We start from the raw sequence: 24,286 nt of genomic DNA, 5'->3' as shown, positions 1-24,286 counted from the left end.
TTAGTGAAATGTAGGCAGTGCCTAGCAGCTTAGGCTGTCTAAAGGTAGCTGTAGCAGAGAAGCCAAGGCTGAACTAGGAGACATGCAAAGCTCTTGCAATACCACTATAGTCACACAGTACTTATACACAAGAAAGACAAATACTCAGTGTTACCAAAAATAAAGGTACTTTATTTTAGTGACACAAGGCCCAAAATATCTTAGAGCCAATACTCCTACTGGAGGTAAGTATTATATACAATATATACACTAGTAACCCAAACCAGGTAAGTACACAGTAAGAAAATAGTGCAAACAGTGAAAAACACAATAGGTTGCAATGGACCTGGGGGCAACACAAACAATATCCTAAAATAGTGGAATGCAAATGTCAATTCCCCCCCTAGGCAAGTGTAGTGTGTAGAGGGGCACAGGGAGTGTGAGAAAACACCAAAGGTACGTAAAATACCCCACCCAGAGCCTAGGAAAACAGGAGTAAAGTACAGCAAGTTTCCTCAGAACACACTAGGAGTCGTGATAAAGGATTTTGCAAAGACAAAGCAAGACTGCAAGAAACTAACAATGGATTCCTGGACCCAAAGACCTGTGGAGAGAGGAGCCCAAGTCCAGAAGTCAATGAAGAGTCCAGGAAGAACAGGAGCCCCTGCCAAGCTGGATGAAGGTGAAAAAGTGGATTCTCCGGTTAGAAGAAAAGTACAGAAATGCACCAAAGAAGACAGCTGTGGGTGCCTACTTGGTGCAAGAGATGTCCCATGTTGAGTCGTTGGATGTAGGCTGTTTTTGTCACTGGATTCCACCAACAAGCCTTGGTTCACGCAAGAATGCGTTTTGCGTCAAAGAGGCGCTGACCGGGCACAGGGGGGACCTGGGGGTCTCAACTCAGACTGAGGAGACAGAGGGTGCTCTCAGCACTTCAGAGAGCCCTCAGAAGACCAGGCAGCACCTACAGGAGTTCCAGAACACGGGGACAAAATAGTTGCAAAGTGCGGTCGTTGAAGCACTGAACAAAGGGATCCCACGCCGACGGAGAACAACTCAGGGAGCTGAGCATCACAGGATAGAGTGCTGGGGACCTTGGCTATGCTGTCCATGAAGAACGTTTGGAAGAAGTGCACAGAAACCCAGGGAGCTGCAGAAGATGCAATGCACAGGAGTACTGTCTGGCACGGGGAGGCAAGCCCTTACCTCCATCAAATTTGGACAGATGCACCTTTGGACAGTCAGACTCACTTCGGTTCACCACCTGTGTTCCAGGGATCACGCTCGTCGACAGGAGTGGATTCCCAGAGTACTGGTCGTTGTTGCAGAGAGGTGGATCCTGAAGCAGGGAAGTGAGCCTGTCACTCCAAGGGAGATTCGTTCAGTTCTTCTGGTGCAGAATGAAGACAGGCATTCCTCAGAGCATGCACAACCTGGAAACCGTTGCAGTTGCTGGCTTGAGCTGAAGTTGCAGGGTCACAGTAGCTTCTTGGATACTGTGTTGCAGGTACAGCGGTTCCTGGAGCAGTCTGCCGTTGATCTGACAGTCAGAAGCTGAAGCAGAGGATGCAGAGGAGTCCTGGTGGAGTTTTGCAAACCGAATCTGAGGAACCACCCAGAGGAGAGACCTTAAATAGCCCTGAGAGGGGCATTGGCTACCTACCCCGGTATGCACCTATCAGGAGGGGTCTCTGACCTCACCTGATGGCACTGGCCATTCCAATGCTCCCAAAGGGTCCCCACACCTTGGAATCCAAGACGGCTAACGCCAGGGACACTCTGGAGGAGCTCTGGGCACCACCCTGGGGTGGTGATGGACAGGGGAGTGGTCACTCCCCTTTCCTTTGTCCAGTTTGCGCCAGAGCAGGGACTGGGGGTCCCTGAACCGGTGTAGACTGGATTAAGTAAGGAGGGCACCGTCTGTGCACTTCAAAGCATTTCCAGAGGCTCTCCCATGCCTCTAACACCTATTTCCAATGATAGAGGGTGGAACACCCCTCTCCTAAAGGAAATGCATTGTTCTGCCTTCCTGGGATTGAGCTGCTGTCTGTGAGGTGGCAGCAGCTGGGGCTGCTGTGGAAACCTCAGAGAGCTGGTTTGGCAGTACTGGGGTTCCATGGTGGAGCCCCTAGAGCTGTCAAACGGCTCTCACTTGCTGGAAGCAGAAGTTTCCTCTGTTTCCTTGCTTCCAGACAAGCAGCTCCCAGTCTGTGATAGCAATTCCGTCTCCCACAGAAGGTGGAGACCCAGTTGGAACCCACCCCCAAAAAACGTTTTTTAAGGCCGGCCCCAGGGATAGGGTCCTTGAGGCTGCAATCAGCCGGGGGAGAGGGGCCACGCAGCCCCCCTCCCACACACTGGCCATTCACCCAATGAGGTAGTACTTACTAACTAACCAGTAGAAAGTGCTCCCTCTTACACCCACTCTCACACCCAGAAACTCTCACAGCCACTCACATGTAGAGACACCCTCTCATACCTATTCTCACACACAGAGAGACAGGACCTGTGGCCAAGTCCCGCTGCACATGGCCAAAGGTCATGTGCAGCATGGGGTTGGGTGGTTAGAGGGGTTGGCCGCAGGGTCTAGCTGCAGGTTAGGTTGGATTAACGTATAGTAATTAAAATTACTTTACATTTAACAAAACTTAGAAATTCACTGAAAAAAACAAAGGTTGCAGGTACGTAATAGTTAGAAAACTAAATTAAAAAAGCCCTAGAAATTTGCTTATAAGACCAAAGGTTACAAGGACATTATAGTTGGGTTCCAAATTTGCTTGCACCAATACAGACAAATTCAGTAGTTATAGTTAGAGTTATTTCAAGTTACTGTAACTCGCGGCCCAAGGTAACTATGACTTGCGCCATCGCCATGCACTGCTAATTACCGCACATATTGCATCACTTTTGTCATCTTTGATAGCATCACTGATAATATCACTGTAATGTTTGCAGTAAAGTTTTTGAGGAAAAAACTGTGCATTGCTGGGGCACGAGTTATAGTAATGTGAAAGGGCTATTACAGGAAGAGTGGGTTTATAATGTAGCATCAGAGTTGGCTCACAGAATTCCACTCCTGAGTCTCATTAGGCAACAGTTATTGCCATATTGAGACTCCAGCTTCCCAGTCTGGAAGCCGCTTATAAAAATTAAAAAAAGGATATAATCATGGATGAGTAGAGAAGATGCTCTGAATCCCTGTGATTTGTAGTTTATCTAGTCTAAAGTTGGCGGAATGCCATGGAGAAAAACAGTCAGAACAGGCACAACTGTTGTAGCCCGAAGGGCAAGGAAAGACAAAGGACAGCAAAGTGATGTTGGCCAGGCCCAGTCTGAAAATACCTCAGGGAACAGATTAGAAAAATTGTCTTAAAGGGAATAAGCAACTAAAGTAAAGCAATAGCTGCTGAAATAGAACAATCTAAGATGTCTCCCCTGGTAAAATCCATAAAAAACTTTGTTGGAAAACATATGAAGAATAGAACGGTAAGGAATGAATGCACAAAAATATATTTCCACTTCAAAAGCCATAATGATATATCCCTATTTGTTCTGGACAAGGCAGAGATACAAGATACAGTGGAGCCAGATATGCAAAGCTTGGAGTCGAGATTGTCATTCTCACCCTGTCTGTTTAGGGAGCTAATGGGGGACATCCCAGAAGGCAACATACAGGACAGTAGTATCATTGATTTATGTACTGTACAGGAGAATTAAAACTCACAAGGGATTTGCTTTATGCCAAAGAATGCCCTGAACGTTATCCCTGTGAACCAAGGGAAGAATCTAATATGTCTGCAAGTACTGCAAGTATTTTCCTATAAAAACTACCCCTTAATTTGGATATTGATCTGAAAATGTCACCTAGCTCATCTTGTTCCACGCTGGAAATAATGGTCCTGATGAGAAAAACATTGCAAGGCATCTTCAAGGCCATAGTTCTAAATACTGAGAATTTAAAAACCCACAAGTCCTATTTGCTAGCCAAAGCTGTTGAATTACAATAAATAGTTGCACTACCAAGCCTGGTAAGACCAGTGGAAAGTGTGGAGAAAAAGACTGAGCCAGTGGAAAGGGGAATTGAGGGTAGTAACCACCATTAAAGCTACAGCCACCTCTGAAGTATTACCCCCAGTATACATATCCAAACGTCTGATGTTAATAAAAAGGTGGTGATGCCACTTGCTTTACTTCCCTACTAGCGAGATTAAGGCAGAATGAAAAAAGGGGGCAATAGGGAATGAGTAACTGGGTCAGGAAAAAAACAAGATAAAAGTTAAATATTATTAAAGCCAGAGAAGGATGATCGATGGTAAAGAGGGAGAACTTAGAAAAATGAACAGCATAAGGAGAAACTGTACCAACAACCCAGGCACATACCCAAGGATGGACAGCGAGAGAGCAACCTAGAAAGAGGTGCAAAATCAAAAATAATGAAGTCCCCATGTGACAGTGAGAGGGAAATGGAAAGGGTAAGAAAAATTAATAACATGCAAAGTGGAAAATGGAGGGAAGCTGGTAACCCCAATGGTGGTGGGCTGGGTGAAAGGAGGGGTGGGAGTGATCTCAGGATAAAAGAAACTGCTTTAGACCCCCCAAACCCTTGTAAAACTAAGATAACTCAAGTTTGGCCAGGTGCCGTAAAACCAATCCACCTGTAATGTCTACAGGAAATATAACACAAAGTAAGGATGTAAGTAGCCTATGGGTATTTGTGGAATCTGACCTAGAAAGCAAGAGTGACAAAAGGTGCAGAAAGATAATTCCCCTCAGTTGGGCTAGATTGCTCCAGATATTCTCAAAAGGTCCTAGTCTCCATTCAATATCATCTAATGACTTGAAGCAAGTAGTTTTTTGTTTTTTTAAGTAAACAGGTGCAGAGGTGACAAAGATTTCACTGTTTTGGTATTTGTAAAAATACCCTGTTGAAAGCTGAAAGAGAATTAAAAACCCAAGGAATAAAAATCTCATCATATGAGGAGCTTGAATACAATGAATCTCCCAGGGTCGTCTTTTTACGATGCCACGGTGGTCTTCAAGTAAATCAAGTTAGACTGGACCACAATGGTTCTCAGCATAGCTCTAGGCACATCAAATAGCATAGCTCTTCAGCGTATATGAGAACATACAAGCAAGTTAACCTAAAAAATAATGCCAATATCACACTGCATTCACATATATCACTGCAAGGAAAAATGTAAATCAAACAGTGTCTTAAAGCCAACCGGAGTCCCCCATTTAACAAATCTTTATTAAAGATTTTTTATATATTTTTTGTGTGTTTACTGTGCAAAAATGATGTGCTACTCATTCAATTTTCCTTAACATATGTGAGTATCGTTCTTATTTGTAGGCAGATTCATGCATATAAAAGTCATGGAATTTTAAGTCAGAACTTTTTAAACATTTGTTAAATGTCCCGAGGAAGGTGGTCTTTTTAATTCCATCCATTGAAACGCATCAACAATTGAAATAAGCATATTTCTTCCGACTCTGGAGTTTAGAAAGCTTCAGAAATATATATAAATCTTATATCAGATAATGATATTGTATATTATGATATGTGTATAATTTTTGTTTTCTTCATATGTGTTTATAATTTCTCATATGTGTTTATATTTAATGAACGATATACTTTTTGTATTTGTTAGTGTGTAGTATGTTTGTGCAGGGCTTAAACATATGGGGTTCTTTATTTTTGTGTCCAGGGGAATTTTACTGTTTGCCTAATTGACGTCGTAGCTACTGAGAACAGAAAGGTCTAGAGCGTGATAAGTAAAGGTTTGAAGGTGGAGAAAGTGAAGTTCTCAGACAGAAAGAACAGTTGGTGCTATTCCAGTATGAGGTGCTGGTACTTAACATAAAGGAAAGTATTATGTATCAGAAGTATAGCAGAGTACGTTAGTCAGTGAATGAGGTGCAGGACGGGAGCAATTGCACAGTAAGCACATAGTAAAGATGGAAGGGGAATTATGATAGATAGTTGACTGAACTATCGCAAGGATTTTTGGTTCCCTAGGAAAAATCTAATTTTTCTGTTCCCTGCCCCTCCCCAACCTTGTCAGTGCTATCACATTTGCTGGCTGTTGGAAAATGTAGTGTCCTTGTGAAAGTAGAGCATTGCACAGTTGCCTTTTATTGCCTTACTTTAAAAACAGGCCTGGTGGATGGGGTGAGTAAATTGCAGTGCATTGTTGGAGTTATTGCCTGTTGGTTGTTCAGAGGGTTTGGATGGTAGGTTGATGAGGTGTAAGATAGAATCCTGGTTTTGATCAAAATAGACCAGTACTTAGGGCCTTATTTAGATCTTGGCGGACTGGTTACTCGATATCACGTCTGCTGAAATGTAAATCCCAATTATATGCTATGGGATTTATATTTCACTGGACAGGATATCCGTCACTGTTGTGCTAGAGTAACCCGTCCACCGAGATCTAATTCAGGCCATTAATATGAGCAGGTGGGTGCTGGTGGGGGCCACTGGCACTTATGTTTACGGATTGGCACTTATTTTTCCTCATTGTACACCTCAAGAGTGCAAAGAGGAAAGAAAGAAGAAAAGACAGGGGGAAAAATCGTGACCATGGGATAAAGCAAGAAGCTGCGGAAGTGGGTTACAAAATATTAGTCCGAGCTCTGTCCGTCCCGCCCCGGGACCCATGCAACCAGAGCTGCGGTGCCTTGTAGTAGTTTTAGGCTAATCATCAGCCCACCTTTAAAGTTTTAAAGGCACCTTAGATATACATGGAGATCCATGGTAGGTGGCCTATGGAGGATATTTCTACAAAGGTTTCTAAAACAAATTAGAAAGTTCTTAATTAGTTTACAAATTTGAAATCGGGAAGCCTGGCTGACATAGATCAGTATGAAAAAGTACTAAGACATAGGTCTAAAAATGTAATTGAACCTTTGTGCTCTGTTTATAAGGAACAGGGGTGGTCACATTACTGCAGCAATGGACGTTATGTGACGTGAACAGTTATAAGTGAGGTGTGAGTCCACTTCTGGTCTCAAGCCGGTATTTCATATATTCTATGAATTATATTCTTGCTTCGTTTTTTATTATTAGTTGGATTCCCTCATTAACCCTTGTTGAACAGAGGGTATTGAATATGAATAGCATTAGTGTCTTACTCATGAAACTAGGAAAACATGTTTCCACTTAAAAACTCTGCGTACTCGAAAAAGCTTACCTAAAAGAAAGAAACGTTATCACCCGCGCATTGGCAATGAGTTGCGTGTGTTGCTTATCTCTTCGAACTCTGAACCTTAGCTTTCCATTCTCTCACGCAGAAACACCCTCCAAGAAGATCCAGAACTGGCTACTGGACTGCGGGTAAGTTCCTGTTTCTGAAGCTTTGAATTGGCTGTAAATCTGCCGAGTTCTGGGTTTTTAAAACACTGAAAAAGCCACAATAATAGGCCACATTGTCTTTTTAAAAGGGGAGACTTTAGAATAAGGTAGTGACTATTAGAATATGTTTCTTTTAGATCAAAACAGGACCTCACATATGAGAAATGGGAGGGTGTCAAAGAGATTATTTGCAATAATATTAGTGAGCAGCTGCTGTGTTACAATATTGAAAACACACGTCTCTATCCATGAATGGTAGATGTAAACACAGTTAGCATTTGGACGAGTGTGCCTGTGCACTGGCAGTGACATGGCCAACGAGGGCAGAATAGAGCTGAAATTGGATCATAAATTCAAAATTGTTCTGAACAAAATCCTTAAGCTGTCCCTGGTAATAACTACGGATGTGCTAAATTCATTTTCCCCCACGCATAATCGAGGTAATACTGGCTGCAAGTCAAGTTGTGCATACTCTTTGCAACTTCTCAAAGTGACAGTATTGTGAGCTTGTATTAGAACGTATGCATGCCCTCTCAATTTGTAATTTTCAGATTTAACAAATGGCTCACTCAGACACCAGCTGCTGTACATTTCACAAAACACTTTTGGCTTTATTTACAAGAAACTGAACCATTGTCATTGATTCATTGTTGCAGCTGCCACACATGCCCTTTCGACCCACGGATGCACTGTACTTACAATACAGAGCTCTATGGCACGTTTTCACAGATGCATCAGAAATGTTGACGCATCTGTTAGTACTAAAGTGACGCATTGCCTGAGGTGCGTCGTTAAACTAACGTAAGTCCAGCAACGCTAGGAGAGTCCCACTGGAAAAAGCCCTGCATCAACTTTACTCCTGGTCTGAGCAGGGGGTAAAATTTTGATGTAGTGAAGTCAGAGTAACGCAGTGAAAAATTGTTAATTTCACAGTGTCAGTTCTATGCAGCTTTTTCTGTAGGAAAGACTACCCTGCATGCATTATACCTGGTGAAGGTATAATGTGGCACAGGGCTTTGCAAACTGACGCATTGGGCCCAAAGCGTCAGCTTGTAAATAGGAAGCAGTGTTGTGCACTGCTAGCACAGCCATTGGATAAAAAAAAATGATGCAGCGGTGGCGGAAAGGGCTTGTAAACGAGGCCCCTTGTTTCTGTGAAAGGTTGCCTTTTCTCTTTTAGCAAAATCAGTGTGAATGTTTAAAAACTTCTCCTTCCAAAATGTCAGTGCATGTCTTTATAAAATACACATAGTGAATCTCCTGTTTATTAAAAAAAAAACTGCAATCATTTAATTGTGTTTGATTGCCATTTACAAACTAAGCTTTGCAGGGTTTGTTGTCTCCTCTCTTTGGGGCACTATTATAAATACAATATATTTTGGCTACAAATCGAATAGCTTAAGAGCTTAAGAAAAGGTTCTTATTAAATGTTACACTTGCACAGAGCCTATTCTTTCTTATTTGAAAAAGAGATTATTTTGAAAAAAAAGAACTAAACAGAAGTGTGAAATTCCTAGAGCCCAATGACCAGGACATATTGTTTGGTCTCAATGGCAACAAGTTTTCATTTTCGTTTTGTCCCTGGGACAAGCAGACCCAACCCTGAGCAGTACAAACCCTTTGGCTGCCAGTGTACAGTAAATTATGGATAAGGAAAGGAGGATAGTCTGCAGTTAAGGTAACATTTGTGTCTATGTGTTAATACTGTTCCAACTTGTATTTATGGTCCATTAAATCAAAGTCTTTATTATTAGGTTAAGCGCTCTAAAGAAATGTTGTAAGTTTGGACTGCACTACTGACACTTATTCCAGTATAAAATATGTACACAATTTGTAAAGTTTAACAATATGAGGCTACGTATAATACTCCCAGTATGCTCTGTGGTTCAATGCAAATATTTGCAGAAGGCTGAAGGAAAAATTGGTGAGTGTTTGATTTCAGAATAAAATATTCACAAAGAAATGCAAGTAGGGACAAAATGTTTTGCTAAACTACTGTGAAATGTAGGTACCATTTCTTTAATGCATCATTGAGTAAAATGCGTCGATACCTGCTAGTATTTAAACAAAATCATAATGGAAAAATCAGTGTAACCAGTTCCAAAAAGATTATGAGAAACAAAAAAGATAAACAAGCATTAACAAACCTAATAGTTCTGACATTTATGGTCAGCGTTATAGTTTTGTCGATATGTGTTTTGTTTTGACATGGTTTTATATAACTTTATTGTTGTGGGAGCTGTTAGACCCTCACCATCAAAACAAACATTGGCAAAGAGCAAACATATTTTTGGTCTCAAAAAGCACACCTTGCCACTGTAGTTCAGGGCACTGAACAAAATTATTTTGCTTGTCAATATGCTCCTTGTGAAAGAGTAGAATGCTGTCTCTCTCAGTGAAGCCAACCAATAAACAGGGAGAGAGAGGGAGATAGAATTTTAACACACCCAAAAGGTCTTGGATAATTAATTGGGGGCCCAAATCTTAAAGAAAATCACAGAAATGCACGCATAGTATATGTCCTTGCTTTAGTGTAGATTTACTGCCTTCATGAATTCACAATAATTTACAGATGTAGGCCAGGGAATCGTACTCCTAGAACATATTTGTGAACTGTAGTTTAGCACGAGCAAATATGCATGGGTAGACTTGCTCATGCAAAAATCTGTTGAGCATTTACAAGCTCACTTTCCCTCCAATCACTTTTTCCCAACCTTGGAGGAAGTTTTACTTCTGCCCTTGTCACGAGTGAATTTCCAACTTTTCTCTGCATGGCAAAAGATTAGAGAAGAGCAGGTAAAAACCCCTAAAACATGCAAGTTAGTAGGTTTGCACGGACTCAAAAAGATATTTAAACCCTAGAACTATTGCTTAACCCTATCTCCAGGCTCAGGATGCTGAAAGTTGCCAAAAAAAGGAAATTGCTAATATCCAAGCCCTACTATAGTTAGAGGCCTGGTATAATCAGAGACACTATTATTATAGGTGTTATATAATGAGATTGCTGTGATAATTTATCGCCGCACTACATGGCACCAAAGGGATACGTGGATTTTTTACAGGACAAGTAGATTTACAAAACAATCTGTCCTAAGGACAAGTAGATATGTTATAAAATTCCACACCCCAGCCTAAAGATGACGGGGAGTTATGAGTGACAGGTATGAAACACCGTGCTCATTTAAACTTTACTCCCACCGCCACTATAATTTGTGGAGTATGTAAAGTAGCGGTGGGCGTAACTTGCATAAAATTCAGTGTATCATAACCATGCAGAATTACCTAAAAATTCTGTGAAATTAATCATATATAAGCGAGAGGAGTAATTTTGTATATAGCGCTAGCCAGACCCAAACCTTCCATTTTTATACATGTAAGACACCCCTAAGGTAGGCCCTAGGTAGCCCCATGGGCAGGGTGCAATGTATGTTAAAGGTGGCACAACTACTGATGCGTTTTATATGACCTAAAAGTGAAATACTACCAAATTCGGTTTTCACTGTTGCAAGGCCTATCTCTCTCATAGGTTCACATAGGGGCTGCCTTTAAATATTCCTAAAGTGTAGTTTCCCTTTGACATAAGATAGAGGTTTGGAGATTGGGGTCTTTGAACTCACAATCTAAAAATACAAGTTGGTTTTTAGATTGTTAGTTTGAAAATGGCACTTTTAGAAAGTAGGCATTTTTTTGCCTTAACCATTCTGTGACTCTGTCTGTTTGTGGATTCACTGTCTTGGTCAGACTGACTGTTGGGCTGTTTGTGAATCTCCTCTAGACAGTGATACAAAGGGATCTAGGGTGTAGCCTGCATATCCTGATGAGCCATCTGGGCTAGAGTGGAGGGAGGAGTGGTCACTCAAACCTGAATGGGCTGTGCCTGGACCTCACACAATACATTCTCCAGCCCCCTGGTGTATTTCTGGGGCCAGACCTGGGCAAGGCAGGATCATGTAAACAACAGAGACTTTTCTTTGAAGTAGGACAACTGCAAAGGCAGTAAGGGGTATAAGTAGTGGAACCAAAACCCCAGCTTTTTAGATTTCCTCAATATTTGCTTCTGGAACCAGGAGGAACCTCTGCCAAGGAGAAGAGCCCCTGCCTTTGAGAGTGCTTTGGGCTATCCTGCAGTTGCTGTTTCTACCTGTGAAAGGGGACAAAGACCGGACTTTGGGGTATATCCCTGCTTGAAAAGAATCTCCAAGGGCTTGGACTGAGCTTGCCCCTGAAGTCTCAGGGCCATCAAATACTTCCTCTACCAGCACCTGGCCTCTCTGCTGAGACTCCTACCCTGCCAAGTGGTGCCTAATCCAGTCCATGGGCCCTTGAAAGAAGAAGCTGGTGGAAAAACCAAGAAAAAACAAGGAAACTGACTTTGGACGACTCTGTACTGACACGGCTGCCGCATTCTGGGACGCCGTCTGCAACCAAAGCCATGATTCTCACTGGAGTGCAATGGCCCCGCAGGCCTAACACTGCTGCAGCCTCGCTGAAGTCTCCATGGAAGTTGCTGCACCACCTCGTGACAGCTGGATACCGACTCCACCTGGATGTGTGCAGATCCATCACTTTACACCGAAGACGCCTTACCTCCACCGCTCCTCAGCAAGGACCGGACGCCTCTTCGTGAAGCCTCCGTTCTTCCACAGCACCAGAAATGATGCCGCCTTGGACCCAGCGACGCCGTGATCCCCGACTCAGTGCACCAGCATGTCTCTTCATTTCACAAGGTACTATACGTGGAGGTCTGTGTGACTCCGTGATCGTTGCCTTTGGCATTAGATTGTGGGGAACGACTCCGTCACGATGCCGTGATATCACCATAATCGAAGATTATGTGTTTCTAAGAACTATATTGAAGTTTTATCTTTTAAAAATTCTTAATTTTGCTTGTGTATGTTGGATGTATGTCATTTTGCTCAGATAAATATTGGCTATTTTTCTAACCTGGCATTGAGTCATTTTGTAGTTTTTGTACTGTATTATGTGAGTGTTGGTACAAGTACTTTGTACATTCTCTCTGAGTTAAGCCTTTCTGCTCGTGCCAAGCTACCAAGGGGGTGAGGGGGACTTAACCAGGTGTGTTTCTCCTTTGCCCTGACTAGAGTTGGGGTCCTTGCCAGGACAGGGGTCAACCTACCTGCCAACCAAGTACCTCATATCTAACAGCAATCAACATCTTTGCTTTAAAAAAAACATAAACATTTACTGAAAAAAAAACAAAGGTTAAGGTGACGTTCTAGTGAGGAACTGTATTATTATGTTACATTACATTTAAAAAGACACCAAAATTTCACTAAAAACAAAGGTTGAATTGACGTTATATTTAGGTCAAAATGTCAGTTAAAACATATCATTTTAAATTATCAAAACAACTGAAATTCATCAGTTATATTTGTGTATAATTATCTCAAGTAATTTTCTCAAGTACCTATAGCTCATGTACCACTAAGTACTAACCCTGAAGTAACTATAAATCATTCCCCCACCAAGCACTGCTTATACATTGTAATCGTGCATTAGCTAATGCTAACATTACATCACTCATGACATGTTCTATGACATCTTTGATAACATCACTTCAACATCTGAAATGACATAATTGATGATAACTCTGTTCATGGAGGGGACACAACCTTAGTTACAAAATGCACTTCTCTGAAAGTTAATAAATTGTACTTTTGTAAAATGTATTGATATTTTTAGACTTAGTTTCATTCTTTGTGCCAAAGTATGCTATGATCAATTTGGTTTAAAGTGTTAAAGGAAAGGAATGGCATTGTAAAATATGTTTTTGAGAAGTAATTTTTATAAACTATGTTTTGTAAAAACAAAGTTATCACATGCTACCTCGTTGAAGTATCAACTCTGTTGAAGCAGAATTCCATTCCGCAGTGTAAAACAGCCTGTTCAACTTGCCTGAGAGCGGGGACCAAGTCCCCTTTGCTATAACATACCAGCCTTAGATTGGTAGTTCGTTCTGCACCAAACTTGCATGAATTTATGCTCGAAAGACTGCATCCCGTATTGGAAGTCCATTAATATGCATGTAAATAATATTTCCTCCCGTCCCTCCCTCGCCTTCCTTTCCCAACCAATGAGGCTCCTTGCCTCCCCTAGAACGCTCCCTTCCCCTTTAAAAAGTACCCCCCCCCCCCCACTCCCACCACCTCCTGTAATTTTTGTCTAGCCCAGTGGTGCCCAACCTTTTGACTCCTGAGGACCCCCAATGAATCATTACTGGAAGCCGGGGACCCCCAGCAATTTGTAAGATTTAATTTTCCAACATTAAAGCAGTAATTCGCAAAAAATATAACAAGTACACACCAAACAAATACTCAAATTACTAAAGATAAAATTAAAATTCTTTTTATATTGAAAAAATATGCAAAAATCAAAACATTTTATTGGGAAGGTTGGCGCTGCATTTCGGCAACTACGTTTTCAATGTTTGGTTTTATTTAGGAAAGGTGAATCCTCCGGAGCGATTTCTGTTTTTATTTTTTAGGTATGCAAGATTTGAGAAAGCTTTTTCACATAAATAAGTGAAGGGGAAAGGAAGTAAACCATAAGGGCCTTTCATCTCTCCCTAGCCTCTCTGTCACATGTACTTCATTTGTTTGATTGCACCTCTCATACCACTGTAGGGTGTCAGGGCACTTTACAGGGGACTACAAGGTGTAGGATTCACATCTCATCCACACTGGTAGGCATTTTCTAAGAGTGCTTGGTCTGGAGAAGCACAAACTTAGGATTCAGAACACAGCACAGTGATTAGTGATGACGTTAGCACAGTGCTTAATTTGTAAATATAAACGTGCCAGTGCCAGAAGCTCTCCTCTTAAACATGTGGGTACTGCAATTAAATGTGGGAACACGGAATACTGAGGCAGCGTAAGCCTGAAGCCATCCTGGGCCTCTTCAATCCATATAAAGCCACTCCCTGCCACGTCAGCTCACTCTAGCAGCTTTCTACTTTCTCTCTTGCTTTTTTTTCCCTTCCTCCGTCTTTCCCATATGTGTCTTTTGCTCGCAGAAAATGCTTGAGGCAGAAGAATAAGCCCAGGCCCTCAAAAATAACTGCTGCTGCTCAGCACTGGAAACAACAAGCACAAATGAAGCACTGCGTTAGCAATAAGAATGTATTTCTACAAAGCAAACCCTTTTTAGCAGCATAAGGAAAATGAAATACTAGGAAAAACCAACTTTCTAATTTGTGCTACGCGGTATGCATGTGGCTCTTTAATGTCAGTTCACAGCTCACTGTGCTAGATTACGATTATGAACTGCACGGTAACAAAAGAATCTCTGTGACAAAAGCAGTAACACACTGTGCTATGCACATAAAATACTGTTCTTTGCATGATACATGTTCTTTGCAGTAGGCATATTAACCATCTGCGCTACCTTTGAGTCGAAACTGCCACTGCACAAAACTCCGATCTCTCTCCAGCAGATACATTAATCACTTGAGTTAAGTTGATGGTTTTATTTTTGTAGTACAAGGAGCTTTGCAGTGCGTTTAAAAATGCTCAACAAAGGAAGAAATAAATATGAAAACATGCACGCTTGTGTTTGTCAGAGCCCCCAGCTGGAGAAGTGCCTTCCTCCCAGCCCAGGCCTGCGGACCCCCTGGGAATGTGTCACAGACCCCTGGGGGTCCACGGACCTCAGGTTGGGAACCACTGGTCTCGCCTGTTAGACTAACCTTCTCTTACTCTTCCATGGCGGGGCCTGGGGGTGCCTCGTGTTGACTCTCGGCGGGTGCAGTGCTCCTCGTGGTGGGTTCCCAGCGGTTGTGTCTTCCTAGAGGTCGGCGGGGCTGCCTTGGGGGAAACTGCTTCCAGGTCGGCTGACTGAGTCGGCTGGCTCTCTGGTGGCTGGGGCTGCAAGTCCGGGTCTTCACCTCACATGTGCTGGGCTGCTTCTCCGGTCGTGTGAATCTTCCTGGGATGCTGTAGGGCAGGCGTTTCTGCCCGCGTTTTTCTTGTTTTTTGCTTAATTAATGCGCTGTTTCCATTTGCTGCTTGTAGGGGGGGAGTTTCTCCCTTATTTTAGTGGCTGCTGTTAGCTTCTTGTTTGCATTTTTGCTTGGATCATGTTGAGGCAGGGTCCTTCCAAACAGCGCAGGATTGTATCTTCCTCTTCGGAGGGGGAGGATGTTGAGGTTCCCCTTAAGACTCCTGGTGGACACCAGCTTGCGCTGGGGGTTCCTACGCCTCTCATGTCCAGGGAGGAAGTTCAGGACATGATTGAGGTAGCTGTGTCTAAAGCCCTTCAGGCTGGGACACCTCGGCCTGGACGTTCTTCTGCCTCCTGTCATTCGGGGGTGGCGGAGGGATCTTCTTCCTCGGATGATACTGCTCCTTCTACGTCTTCTGGTGGGAAGTATGTCTCCAGGGAGGAGATGTGGGATGTTCTGGCACATGTTCGGGACAATTTGGGGTTTCCTGTTTTTCAGCCTTCTGAGGCTGATTCCCACTTGTTTCCACAGTATATGACGCCTTTGCGGTTTGTCATGCCTTTCCAGGGCCCAGTTAAGGATTGGTTTTCCATGAGTGGAAGGATGTGGACAAGTCTCAAGTTCCTCGCTTTCTTAAGAAGCTGTAGATGCTGGAGGGGTAGGAGGTGTTGCTTCCTTCTGTTAAACTGGATTCCATTTTAGCTACTTTAATTGGCAAGACTGTGGTCAATCCTGAGGACTGCATTGCTACTGATGCCAATGACAGGAAGGTGGATTCAGGTCTGAAGAGGGCCTTTGCGGCGGAGAATTTGGCCCTCAGGGCTGGTATTATTTCTGTGTATTGTGCCCAATCCTTGGTTCAGGACTTTGACAAACTTGCAGTGGCTGTTCAGGAGGGTTCTGTATGTTCAGAGCTGCTTGTGGTTATGGAACAACAGGCCAGGTTGTCTTCTGATGTGGTCTGCACTTCGGCTATGGCTTCTGGGGCTTTGAATGGGGCCCAACGGTCTCTCTGGTTGAGGATGTGAAGGCTAATCCGGGGGAGAAGTCTGCTCTTCTGTGGCTTCCTTTTGAAGGTCACACTTTGTTTGAGGATCAGTTGCCTTCCATGATTTCAAAAGCTTTTAAGGAGAGGAAGCATGCCTTGCCTTAGAAAGGTGGCTCTTCTTCTGGCAAGGGTTGGCAGAAGCATTCTCGCTCTTCTCCCAAGTTTGATTCCAAGTCTTTTTCTTCCAGGAAACGTTGTTTTCAGCCCCATTTTTCACCTAAGAAATCTGGTCCTTCTGGTCGGGGGGGACTCAAGAAGGGTTCCTGACAATCACTGTGGGCCTGGAAGTTGACCATTTGGGGGTCATCTGAGGCACTTTCTTCACGTTTGGCAGGGGGATGTCACCAATTGCTGGGTGCTGGACATTGTGGAAAATGGCTACGCCATAGACTTCGAAGTGGTTCCTCCAGATACAGGAGTTCTTCCTACGACCCTGCCTGCGGACAGTGCCCAAAGGGAGGCATTGATGGAGGGTGTCTGGGACTTGCTGTTGAAAGGGGCCATCTCCTGAGTTCCTGTGAGGGAAAGGGGACATGGTGCTTATTCCATTTTGTTCCTGGTTCCAAAGGTGTTGGGGTTTTTTCGTCCAATGCTGAATCTCAAGTGGGTGAATTCCTGGATAAAGACTGTGCATTTCCGGATGCTGTCTATTCAGATGCTTTTTCCTCTGATCAGCCTGGGGGGTTTCCTGGGGTCTCTGGATCTGCAGGATGCTTACCTGAATGTTCCCGTAGCCTTGTCGTCTCAGAGGTTCCTCCACTTTGCAGTAGGCCGGGACCAATTTCAAATACTGTGTTCTTCTTTTTGGCCTAAAGTCCTCTCCCAGGATTTTCACCAAGGTGCTGGCTCCTCTGGTGGCTCTTCTCCATTCCGAGAGAGTGTTTGCCCATCCGTATTTGGACGATATTCTGATTCAGGTTCCCAGCAGGATTCTGTTGGGGCGTCATGTGGCACGGGTGCTGTTGGGCCTGCAAGGTCACAGGTTTTTGGTCAACTGGGGGAAGTCAGATTTGGTTCCTTCCCAGGATCTGGTTTTCATCGGGGCCTGCTTTCTCAATCTCTGAGGCTTGGTGACTGTGTCGGAGAAGAGGTTGTTGTGCCTCCAGTCACAGGTGTTGTTGGTCTTGTTGCAGAGTGCTCCAGAGTTTTTCAGTGGTTGCGTCTACAGGGTTATTTGGCGTCGGTAATTTTTCTGGTGCCTTGGGCGCGGTTTAATCTTCTTTGCCTGATGAACTGGTTTCTCGCTCGTTAGTCTCCGGCTCCAGGCTCTCTTCGGTCACGGATTCCTGTGTTGGGATTCGTTTGCACAGAGTTGGGTTGGTAGCTGGTGTCTGCTCATCTTCGATTGGGGGTGCCTTTGACTCCTCCCCGGCCTGTTGTAGTGATGACCGATGCAAGTCTGTCCGGATGAAGCGCATGGCTGGGGTCGGAACAGGCCCAGGGGTTTTGGTCTCTTCGGGAGTCAGGCCGCTCCTCCAATTGGAGGGAGTTAAAGGTGGTTCTTCTGGCTCTGGTCCATTTTCAGGGGTCCCTGAAGGGCTTGGATGTTCTTCTCCGGACGGACAACTTGGTGGCCAAATCGTATGTGAACAGGCAGGGTGGGACCAGGTCTCGGTCTCTGCTTCGGATTGCGAGGGACATTTTCGTTTGTGCTCAGGAGTGGGTTCTGTCTCTTCGGGCCATGTACATTCAAGGGGTGGTCAATGTTCGGGCGGATCTGTTGATCCGGGTCATTCCTTCATTCTAGATTTTTTCCCACTGACTGTCTGTGTTCCATCTTCTGGTTCGCATGTGGGGTCTTCCAGTGTTGGATTTGTTTGCCTCCCAAGAGAATGCGAAGGTGAGGCGCTTTTGCTCCCGGTGTCGTTGCCCTCTGGCTTGGGCGGTGAACGGGATGTTGTGTCCTTGGCCTCAGGGTTTCTTTATGCATTCCCGCCCTTCCAGTTGATCTGTGCTTTTCTGGTGAGGGTGCGTCTACCGAGGGCAAGGGTTCTCTTGATTGCTCAGCATTGGTCGTGGGCGAATTTGTTTCTGTTGCTTCGGTTGTTGGCCTCTGGTCACATGTGGGTTCTCCCTCTCTGTCCCTCTCCTCTGGCGTTTCCTTGCCTCCCTCTGGGGTCATTGCGGCGGTTGCACTTGACGGCTTGGAGATTGAACGGAGGGGGTTGACAGGCTTGGGGTTTCTGGTCCCTTTGACTCCGACTTTGCTGGCGTCCTGGCGTTGTTTCACGTTACTGTCTTATGGTCGGCAGTGGACAGTATTTTCTGCCTGGTGTTTGCGCCATCTCGTGGATCCTACGGAGGAGTCTCTGTTTGAGGTGATGACGTTTTTGCAAGATGGGGCCCAGTTGGGTTTGTCTGTGGCTTCTCTGCGGGTGCAGTGGGTGGCTATTCAGGCTTTTCGGGGTCCGTTGTGTAATCCTTCTGATGAGGGTCATTTGATGCCTAGATTTTTTCAGTGCCTTCTTAACTAGTTTTCTCGTCCGGTGCGGTCCTTTCCTTCGTGGGATCTTGGATCATGGAGGTCTTGAGTGGTCCTCCCTTTGAGCGTCTGGAGTCTTGCGATTTGCATCATCTGACGTTGAAAACCTTTTTTCTGGTGGCCATCACTTCGACCCGGCATTTGGGGGAGTTGGGGCTTTGGCCTGCTCTTTTCCTTTTTGTAAGATTTTACCTGATCAGGTTGTTCTTGTGCCTGTTCCCTCGTTTGTTCCCAAAGTGAATTCCGCTTTCCATGCTCGGCAGGTGGTTATCCTGCCTGCTTTTTGTCCTGACCCTTCCTCGGCTGAGAAGGTTCGGTTTCATTCTTTGAATGTGCGTAGGGCATTGTTGGAATACCTGCGGGTGGTTGCTCCTTTTCGGAAAGGGGATTCGCTGTTTGTTAATTTTGGTCCGGCTTGGAAGGGGGAGAAACCGTCCACTGCTTCTTTGAGTCATTGGGTCCGCTCTACAGTATGGTTTTGATGGCTTATTCTTTGAAAGGGGTTGTGCCTCCTCCGGGTATCCAGGGACGTTCTACCTGGGGTATGGCTGCTACGGTAGCTGAGTTACAGGGCACTTCTGTGGTGGAAATGTGCAGGGCGGCTACTTGGGCCTCTCCTTCCACTTTTGTTCGTCATTACAGACTTGCGGACTTGGGGTGTTTGGAGTCCGTATTGGGTCACTGTGTGTTGTCCTCTATGAAGCAATAGGGGGGTTCTTTTCTGGTGTCCTGATGTGTTGTGATTAAAATTGTTGCAACTCAGTACCCGTCTCCTGTGTTTCTCTTGCTATGTCTCATTACTTGGGAAAGGAAGGCGAGGGAGGGACGAGAGGTAATGTGTCCATTACTTACCGGTAATGGCATTACTCCTAGTCCTACTCCCTCGCCTTCCTTTCCGTTCCCTCCCGCCCTCCTGGTACGGGACGCCTGAGTTGCTGTTTTGGGCTTGTTTCTGTACAGGACGTGGTGTGGGCGGGGGGACTTTTTAAGGGGGAAGGGAGGGGTCTAGGGGAGGCAAGGAGCCTCATTGTTTGGGAAAGGAAGGCGAGGGAGTAGGACTAGGAGTAATGCCATTACCGGTAAGTAATGGATGCATAAATGATCCTTAAGGGATACGCTGGGTAGTCTTCCTCACTTTCTCTGTTTTGTTGTGGACTGCTATCACCAAGGAAAACTCACAGAAGGCTATTTGCTGGGGTCTTATTAATTGGTTAAGAAATGACTGAGTCCTTGATCGCCCATAAGTCATTGTGATGAAACGCCTCAATTTTGACTGACAGATAAAAATCTAATCTTTGCAGTGTTGCTCAGATGAGACCTAGGAATCCGTAGTTCTGGGAGGATTGGTAAATTTGGGAAAAGTATTAAAGATATATTTTGAGGTGCTGTCTGCTTCGAAGATATAAGTCAGCTAGTACAACATTGCTCTAAGCAAGGTCTTTTATATCCACTACTGTGCGTGTGGGAGCTTACCCATTTTTAGGGTCGAGTCTGAGATAGCATGCGCTAGCACATGCGTATCGCTTGCGAGACGCTGTTGCAGTTAGAAAAAGGCTTGGAGCTCGCCTGTCGCTCACCATTTGTTGGCTTTAGTGGCACTATTCTTTACAGTCTAGTAATTTGTCAACTTCAGGCTGGCATCATTTCAGGTCCTGTACTTGGAGCAGGGATCAAGGACTGATTAATTTGTAGTGTTGTGCCACGTCCTCGCGTCTCGCGTTCGATGGCGCGCTCAAGACTTTACGAGTCGTGAGGACACGGCACAATACTACATTATCCTCTTCCTGTATAAAATAGCAAACACATTTTTTGGTTTTTTTTAAACATTGCACATTACTCGTCAAGCAAAAAATCTACAAGAGAAAAATAATAAAAAATATAAAAAAATAAAGAATACAGAACATTGGAGGAAAATAAAACACAAAATCATAACACAACTAATACATTTAATCAGAAATGTAACACAATGGATGGATTCACAAGGTTAACGGTATGTCAAGGGTTTCACCCTTTGTCTGCCGCTTCTGCATACATAACGTTCAAGATCATATTTATCAATCTGATCACTTTGTTAGGAATATCCTTGACCTTAACCACCCTGTCAACATTCCACCACTTTTGCAAATTTACTCTAGCAGCATTACCACATATTTTGTCAATTACCATAAGTTCTGAAAATCTCTTTTCTCCTTTCTTCCTGTGACCAGGTAATTTGATTCTAATCTTATCCCCTACTTCAAACTGATGGGGATAGACCTTCTCTGATGAATCAAAATATTCCTTTTGCTTCGTCTGTGCCATCTGGAAATTATTCCTGACTTCATCAATCACACTCAAATCCCTTTGTTTAACCCACTTGGACATCCAACCAGGACAGATCTTAGAAGATGGTTTCCTTCCACGCAACAGTTTGAAAGGAGAAACACCTGTAGAAGAATGGGGGGGGGGGGGGTTTGCGATAAAACCAAAGCATAGTCCGTACAGAAACTTGAACATTTGACTTGTTGGCAATAGCTCATTGCACACAATTCTCCAACACTCGATTCATGCGCTTCACAAGGCCATTAGTTTGAGTATGATATAGTGAACTTTTTATACGTTTGACATCAGCTTCTAGTAAAAATTCTTTAAACTCATGACTAACAAATTGCACACCATTGTCAGAGACAATAGCCGAAGGGAACCCCTCATGTAGAAATACATCTCTCAAAAATTCAATAACATTCTGTGATGAGGGATCACTTATAAATTTGATTTCAGGCCACTTAGAGCAGTAGTCAATTAAGACTACAGCAAACCTCAATGAAACTGGTAAGGCATTGAAAGGACCAATAAGATCAATTCCCAGCTTTTCCCAAGCTCTAGAGGGTAACTCAATAGGTTGTAATGGTGGGGTCCTCAACTTGAACCCCTTCTCAGAACTGTTGCAGGAAAGAGGAGTGGACCTTAGGAGTGAGAAATGCCAATATTTGCGTAATAGATTTGAATATTTAGGACATGTTGTTTCCGAACAAGGAATTGAACCCAAACCAGGGTTAGTCAAAGCGATTAAGGATGCATCTCCACCGTCTGACAAAACAGGGTTGAAGTCCTTCATTGGTTTGTGTGAATTTTATTCACTCTTCATGAGGGAATTTGTTAAAGAAAAATGTTGGTTTTGATTGGAGTAAGGATTGTCAGGAGGCTTTTGAGTAGGTCAAGTCGCAATTAGTTGGACCTAGAATTTTGAAATCTTTTGATCCAGATGTGCAGTGTATTACAACTGTGGACGCTAGCAGTTTCGGTGTGGGTGTGGTGTTGACTCAAGCGGAAGAAGATGTGGAAAATTCTTTGAGATATGCATCAAGGGTTTTGAGAGGGTCTGAATTAAACTTTTCTGTTATTGAAAAATAATTGTTGGCATGTTGGTGGGCTATAAGGAAGTTTCATCCATATGCCTGGGGAAACAAGTTTGTGTTGTGCACAGATCATAGTCCCCTTGTTTCTATTTTGACTAGAGGCAAAATCAGAGAACTAAAACCTCATATTTCTAGATTAGTCACAATGTAGTATTGTGCCGCGTCCTCACGACTCGTAACGTCTTGAGCGTGCTATCGAACGCGAGACACGAGGACGCAGCACAATACTACATATTTTAACTTAATATGTGCCCGTCCGCTGCTCCCAAGTTATTGCAGTACTCTTTTCTTCCCCTCGCCCTCCCATTGCCTGCTTCTCCCTCTTTAGGGTTTTTTAAGTGCTTGTCATTCATCATAAGTGTGCACTATGAGCTTTTGTGTATGTGTTGTGCGTGCCATACATGTATGTGCTGGGCGAGTATGAATGTGTTTCTGTGTGCTTGGATGTGCCCTCTGTGCTCGTTGCTAATGGCACTGATACACAGAAACAATTATCAGCAAAATAACATGGCAGACAAGCACGAGTTATGTTGTGGGTTTGTATTAAAAACATAGCTGGCAAATTTCAGTATTTATAAGCTTTTGAGGCCCAATCAGAGCTCTGTTTTTAACTGCGAGACCATCAGAATTAATGTTTTTGTACAGACAAACTTGTTTTTTATGTTGTTTCTTAGACCACAGTTCCATCATTTTTAAGCGCTGCATATAACAATATAATGTAATGGTACACATTGTAGTTTACTACTGCTGAATTTACAGACCTAGGAAGGACGAATGGCTGGGTTGTGATTGTCATGCTTTGCGGTTGTGATCCACTGCTTTTACCACACGTCTCAGCAGAGAGCGTTAAACTGGTTGAACCATTATTCCAACACTATAGGGCATCTGAATGTCATGAGGGTGCTGATAATAAAAGTGTGTTGACTTTAAGGCAGGGTGTTGCAAGGAAGGTCGGGGGTGGTTGGGATATGGTGCAATGGCCAGAGTCACTGACCGTGGAGCTGGGGAACCGGGCCCGAGCCCCAGCATTACCTCAACATCCTGTCATTCTGGGCAAATAACTTACCGTTGGTGCTATATAAAACCGCCAAAATAATATATTTTTATGAGGGGGTGCAGGGCATCATCGTAACCATAAACCGGTGTTGGGGGGGTCAAGCTTCTTGCACTAGGGGGCAGGTGTCAAGGTGTCAAGGTGGTGCATAAATGCAGCCATTTCATTACTCCCATTGGGATTGAAGTCTCTCAGATGAGTCATGTGAAAATCATCACAAGGCTCAGGTATGCAGAGGGATAATGGGGGCCTCCATCCTGCGGGCTCTCGTGGCCCAAATAATGCCTGGTATATCACTCTCAACACGGTTCTCAGTGTCCAGGAGATTCGGGATATTAATTTCTTTTAAAAGAATATTTGCTGTGATTTTTTGTTACACGTGCTCGAAGGCAATGGAAGCAAACTTCAATTGAATTGTAAACTCAGTTCACACAAAATTAGGCTGTCGGTAAAATAATTTTTTGGTGTCTAATAGGTTACGATTTTCATCTCATCAGAGAATATCCGTGGATCTCGTTAAAAGGCAAAATATTTGTAGTTGTACATTGCAAGTTCTACTTACGTTTATATGCAGATTGCAAATATAAAACAGAAATGCATTATTTTCTGTATAAACATAGTCTCGGTTAGAAATAATTGGCCTTGCAGTCTTCTGGATTTTAGCCTGCTAGTGCAAGTAATGCAGAATTGTTCAGTGTCTCACCTGGGTCTGGAAAGCAAAGCAGGTTGCAGTTTTGGTAGCCCCAGAAATGATGCCATACCATGAGATTGGGGGTGTATGGGAGGAGGGGCGTATATATGAATGTTCGATTTACCTTTTAGGTCTGGCCGAGAGACACCTTTATTGGTTTGTGAGCCTTGTGATTTCAAATTAACTTAAAATTAAACATACATAGACGTAGATACTTAAACATACTTTCTGGTCTGTTCAAGTGTCGTTCACATTTTGATTTCACCCACCACAGCATACAGAATGAGACAAGAGGGTAAGCCTTCTTCATCCATTGGCTG

General features: G+C 43.8%; 1 protein-coding gene across 1 annotated transcript in view; it reads left to right on the top strand.

Moving 5' to 3' along the window:
* The window catches only part of TESPA1 (thymocyte expressed, positive selection associated 1), a 523,617-nt gene that overhangs the window by 250,027 nt on the left and 249,304 nt on the right, over positions 1 to 24,286 (top strand). The window contains exon 4 of the mRNA XM_069231034.1: positions 7,273 to 7,315. Within this exon, the coding sequence (XP_069087135.1) occupies positions 7,273 to 7,315 (43 nt within the window). The remainder of the gene's footprint in view (positions 1 to 7,272; positions 7,316 to 24,286) is intronic.

The sequence above is a fragment of the Pleurodeles waltl genome, chromosome 4_2 (genome assembly GCF_031143425.1).
Source record: "Pleurodeles waltl isolate 20211129_DDA chromosome 4_2, aPleWal1.hap1.20221129, whole genome shotgun sequence".
Lineage (NCBI taxonomy): Eukaryota > Metazoa > Chordata > Amphibia > Caudata > Salamandridae > Pleurodeles > Pleurodeles waltl.
The sequence above is the reverse complement of the archived record's forward strand: the minus strand, read 5'-3'. Positions and strand labels throughout refer to the sequence as shown.